The sequence below is a fragment of the Gracilinanus agilis genome, unplaced genomic scaffold (assembly GCF_016433145.1).
Source record: "Gracilinanus agilis isolate LMUSP501 unplaced genomic scaffold, AgileGrace unplaced_scaffold38621, whole genome shotgun sequence".
NCBI classification, from domain to species: domain Eukaryota; kingdom Metazoa; phylum Chordata; class Mammalia; order Didelphimorphia; family Didelphidae; genus Gracilinanus; species Gracilinanus agilis.
In genome coordinates, this window is record NW_025372047.1 from 1 (window position 1) to 5341 (window position 5341).

Genomic DNA, 5341 nt, shown 5'->3' on the forward strand with positions numbered 1-5341 from the left:
CGTGGTGTTGGTGGGCATGGCCGTGGCCGTGGCGGGCTACTGGCCTCACCGCTTGGGGACGCCGGGGGCCCGGGCGCCCAATGCCACGGCGCCGGCGGAGCTACGACGGTCGGGCCGTGCTCCGGGCCCTTCCGAAAAGCTGAGGCTCCTGGGACCCGTGGTCATGGGCGTGGGGCTCTTCATCTTCATCTGCGCCAACACGTTGCTCTACGAAAATCGTGACTTAGAGACCCGACGGCTCCGCCAAGGGGCATTGCGGGCCCAGGCACTGCGACCTCCCGACAGCCCTGCCTGGGACTGCCAGTCCAGGACTGCCCTGCCACCTGGGGGGGCCTGGCCGCCCGAGAGGAGAGACTTCTCGCCCCGTCTGGGCGCTTCCCCCGCCCTATCCGTGCGGAGTCTGCGTTCGGAGCCCCCGAGTCTGCGGCCGGCCCTGCCCGCCCCACCACTCACCAGGTGGTCCCTGAGGGCCCCCGGGCCACGAGGGGAGCCCTCCCCACCCTGGAGCCCCCGGGGCAGGCTGGGACATGTGGTCATCGCTGTGCAGCCGCAGGTTCTTGCAGGACACTCCAAATCTCTTGATTTGGGTCGAGGAGAGGTGATGCTCGGCACAACGTCGGGCCGCGATCGCGCACACCGTAGCTGGCCCCGCCTGGACCTGCTCAGCCTGGGCGGTTATACCAAATTGGACGGCGGTGGGGACTTAGGGGCTCGTGTCTGAAGAGCTCCAAGCTCATACTGCTAAAAGCCTGCAGCGTGTGCCCAGCATGGTGTGAGTAAGACTGAAGTGTCGGGATCCTAGCACAGGGCGTCCACCAGACGCTGGAGCTGCCATCTAGCCCTAGGCTCGCCCCAGGGCTGCCATCGATTGTTCTGCCTACCCCAGGCTCGCCTGGGTCTGACTTGTCGGCGAGGAGAGCCCGAAGCCAGACCAGCGGCTCCTGCTCCCGGCCTGTAGCAATGCTGGAGAATGAATTTCGGGAAGGGGTCGGGCTTGAAACCAGCAGGTTCTTCCTGCTGGCCCCATTGACCTTTGGTCCCCTGCGAAGCTGCCTGCCCAAGCCAAGCCAGAGCCCTGAATGAGGGTGGGGGCTGCGGAGAACCGGGACAAGCACTGCAGTTCAGTAGTTACTGCTAGGATCTGAGTTCCCGAGCCCCGTCAGGCTGCCTCCAGCTTTGTCCTTGCAGGGAACTGATGTACTTTAGGGAAACAGGCCCAGACCCCAGACCCCAAGGCTCTTCCTCAGGTTGCCTCCCCACCCTCCCGAGCTCTAAGGACCGCAGTAGGGACCCGAGCCCTTGTCTCTGAGCTCCGCCCACCCCCCCACCCCCCTAGGTAGCGCCTCCCCGTTCCACTGGGGCCTAGTTCCAGTTGGCCTGGAATAGTGGCCGATTCTCAGAAATCCTTTACCACTCACTTGGAAGCTGCCTTCTTGGCAGGATAGGCACCAGGACCCAGAACAAGGGCCAGATTTGGGTCCCCTTCCCACAATTCCATTTTTGCTAGAGTCCCCATAGGAAACAAGCAGACCAAATCTTTGTTTGAAAATTTATTGAAAAAGTAATACAAGCAGCAAGACAGACGAATCCAGAATGTCTAAACACTATCACAACCTACCCCTGCCTCTCACTGAAGTCCCAAATAGCAGATTCAATCATCACCTAATTCAATCTAAGGATTTTCCCATTTCGATTCTGCTGCCATATAGCTCCTACTTCATCAAGAAATGTAAACAGCTATTTAATACAATTCATCATTGTGAGTTTTTGTTTTTAATTTACAAACCTTCATTTCTTTCTTTGCAACTAAAATAATACACCTGAAACTGATTTGTAGAAACCAAACCTAGATTAGGGGACCAAGTTGGTGGAATTGGGTCTGGAGAGAGGAAACCGGCCAGTGCTGGGGTAGGGCTGGGGGCTTGACAAGTCTCTCCTCTCCTGGCCTGGACGCTGAGCAGCCTAAGATGCTGTAAACAGATGCTCCTGATAGCGGGTGGCTAGGGGCGGAAGATCCATCCCTGCAGTCTCACCTTGGGGTGGAAGAGAATAAAACTGTAGAAAAAGTTGCCTGTGGTGTGTCTGAGTCACTTTGGTAAAGTTCCTGCCAAGCCACTAAACCTGGGAGTATGGATAAACCTCTTGGAATTCTGATCCTGCTCTAAATCTCTCCTCCGGAGCCGAGGCCTCCTTTTCATACTTGAAATACAATAGGCAGAGAAAAATCTTCTTCAGGGTTGCAGGAAGGAAAGAGGGAGGTTTTGGGAGAGGGAATGCTATATACCAAATGACCCCCCACTATGTCTGGAGGAAACTGAGGCGCACAGAGGAGAGCAACATTGGACTAAGGCCACACAGCAAGTAAGTCACTTGTGAGCCATGTGGTGGAGTCAAGAGCCACAGGTCCACCCCTAACCAGCTGTGACAAGGGGTGAACTACTGGGATGAGGACCCAGGCCTACCACATTAGTGCTCTAAAAGCCAGATCTTATCACTGCTCTGGGCTAGCTTTTCAGGAAACTTTGGTCCTTCTCATTTTTGCTTTCTGAGCCTCACTGGCACATTTACTAACATTCTCAAATCTCTGCTTTACATGTGAAGATTCCGGGCACTGGCTGCCCTCTGCAGAGAGATGCTTTGTGGTGTTGGGCTTACAGGGAGTCATCCACTCACTCTAGAGTGGTTTCCTATGTGACAAAGGTCACGTTTGCTCCCCTGGGTGAGTGACTGGCTTCCTCTTAGCAATTTTGGGCTTTGCTCTTACAAAGCATGGCTCATAACCCTTTCTTGACCTGTGGCTGTGGCGTCATCAGCTCCATTTCTGGGGTGGCCCTTGTGACTAAGCACCATGTGGGGGGCTGACCTTCTCCAAAGAACACCACATTAACCCCAAGCTCTCTGAAGTGCACTCTTTTTTCCTCCACTGGAATCAGTTCCAAAGTAACTGGATGCTCATGGCCTTGAGTGGCATTTCCTGGTTTACTAGTGCTAGGGCAGGGGCAGTCACAGCATGGGAGTCTGAGGGAAGGAGGTGGCTGACATGAGTCGGTTGCTTGATGGCACTGTGTAGCTTGGACAAACTGCTTACTTTCTTGTTTCCCTCTTGCAGCTCACCTTGTCCTCACCCTAGGAAGCCCTTACTTCTTTCCTGCTCTAGCTTAGGACTTTCAGTTTGGGAAGAAGTGTCCAGGACTACAAAGACAGGCCAATAAGAGAACCAGTCACCTTGAGAGAAAATCCTGAACCCCCAGGGCCACAGCCCTGGGCTAGGGTAGGCAGGTGCCCCGGAGGAGGGCACAGGGGAACACTGCAATCATGAATCCTGAGGACATTTGTTCTAACACTTCAAAATCAAATCCAGAAAGCCTCAAACTCAAGTAGAAAATAGTCAAGCTTATGGAAGAACGACATGCTCTGATTCCCAGGTCATGCTACAACCCTGGAAAAGGAGACAAAGGTCCCAGGCCCACACGGGCCTTGGCTTAGGGAAAGATCTCTTGGTAGACACTAGGGGGAAGAAAAGAAGGTCCACTGGGTCTGGCTTTTCTGATACCTCTAGATCAGTGAAGCTTCCCCAGGAATGCTTCTTGGCAGAACCTGACATTTCAAGGCCAATTCCACCACTCTCCTACACGAGAGCAGCACGTGGTCAGAAACAGAGACTTACTCTCACACCTCATTAAGCCTCCCCATAGTCCCTCCGGAAGCAATTAGGTAGGACAAGCATTTTTTGATGCATCTTCTGATCATCCTTGCTGGGTAGATGCTGCACAGTCCACCTGAGTGGTCAGCAGCTGTGGTTTCAAGATTCCTGTCCATAAAGTTTGATCTATTGTGTTGGGTGGGGAAAGGCTGTTCCTGAAGGGGCTAAAAGGTTAAGGAGGTGGGTGACAGTTCCATGAATGTGCTTGATAATTCACAGTATCATATATTTGAAGTAAGTTCCAGTTTCTTTGCTCTAAACAGCTACTGAAATAGCTTTAAAAAAAAGTGTTAGAAAAAACACTACATTCGCAGCCGAGGTCTCTGCCCGTTATGGTGTGCGTTTGGCTTTCTGCCCATAATTCCCAAAGGAATACCCTTCCAATCAGGCACTGGGGAGATGCCTCTACCACCCCAGGCTTCCATCAGGCAGATGAAATGAACTCACTGGCCCCAGGGGTGAAGAGCTGGTTTTTGTAGCTCTATATGTCATCAAGAGGGTACAATAAAGTACAGAGATCAATAGCCTGAATTTCTCCTCCAGTACAGTGGACAGGGTTCTTGTGGGCAGCAAAGCCCATGGAATGGTCAGTGCCTGGGTCAGAAACTGGTATGAAAAAGTGAGGAGTGCAAGCCACCCTGAAAAAAATCACCACCGCTTAGCTAAAAAACAGTCCATAGAGTAAAAAGCTGAGCAGTTTCTGGCATCACAATCTAGAAAAAGCTATGGCAAAGGCTCAGTGGCACCTAGAAGAATCCCACATCATGAATTCCAAATGCAAAGGAAGATGAATTTTCAGTGATTTTGGAAAAATCTTGAAAGTCCAAAGTCTGAATGTTGAAGGAAGTTTCCTTATTGTTTATAGTTTTCTCCAAGACTGGTAAAGGAGTGAGGTGAGATTCCTGGAAGAAAAGAGAAGGGCAGATCAAAGAGAGACTAGGGAGAAAGCCAATCTAGCTCACTGCTCTTGTTCTAATGCTAGGTTTCCACTAACAACAACACAGTAGGTTGCAGATGGCAAATTCTAGAGCTAGAAGTCCCAGAATCTTAGAACTTGAAAGGCCATTCAGTCGAACGGTTCTTAATTTGGGCCCCATAGGTTCCCATGGGGTCAATGAACTTGGATAAGAAAAAATATCGCTTCAATTTTTACTATCCTTGAATTACAAATTAGCATTTCCTTCAATTATCTAAAGACATTCTGACAAAAGAAGACAAGCGGAACAAGTCTAGCCCCATCTCCATGTGAACACAGTCCCCCAGTTACTTCAACTGATTCTTTGGTGCAATTTTGGTCACCCTCTTTTGGATACTCTCTAAATTGTTAATATTCTTCCCAAAATATGAGGGCCAGAATTGAACACCATCAGGTACCACCTAGGCAAGCTGTAAGAAGTGTTCTGGGCACTGTGTTCCTCATCATTTAGCCTAAGATTAAGTTTGTTTCTTTGGCTGCCATGTTGTATAATAGATTCAAAGTGAGCATGGAGTCTATGAAAATTTCCAGGTCTTTGAAGAGATTTAAAAGGGCAGCATCTGATAGATTCTGCCTTGACTATAAAGTACTCAACTTGAATGATTTCTATAGTTCTTGGAACACTCCTATAAAATCAGTAGCTTACTCTCCCCACTTTACAG

The 5341-nt window shown here is 50.7% G+C and overlaps 1 protein-coding gene across 1 annotated transcript; it reads left to right on the forward strand.

The window, feature by feature from the left end:
• Nucleotides 1-4: 4 nt before the first annotated feature.
• On the forward strand, nucleotides 5-4574 carry TMEM200B (transmembrane protein 200B; the record flags this gene model as incomplete). Its single annotated transcript, XM_044683924.1, has 1 exon — nucleotides 5-4574. A coding segment is annotated over one exon (717 nt), but the record flags the coding sequence as incomplete, so codon positions are not given.
• Nucleotides 4575-5341: the final 767 nt, after the last annotated feature.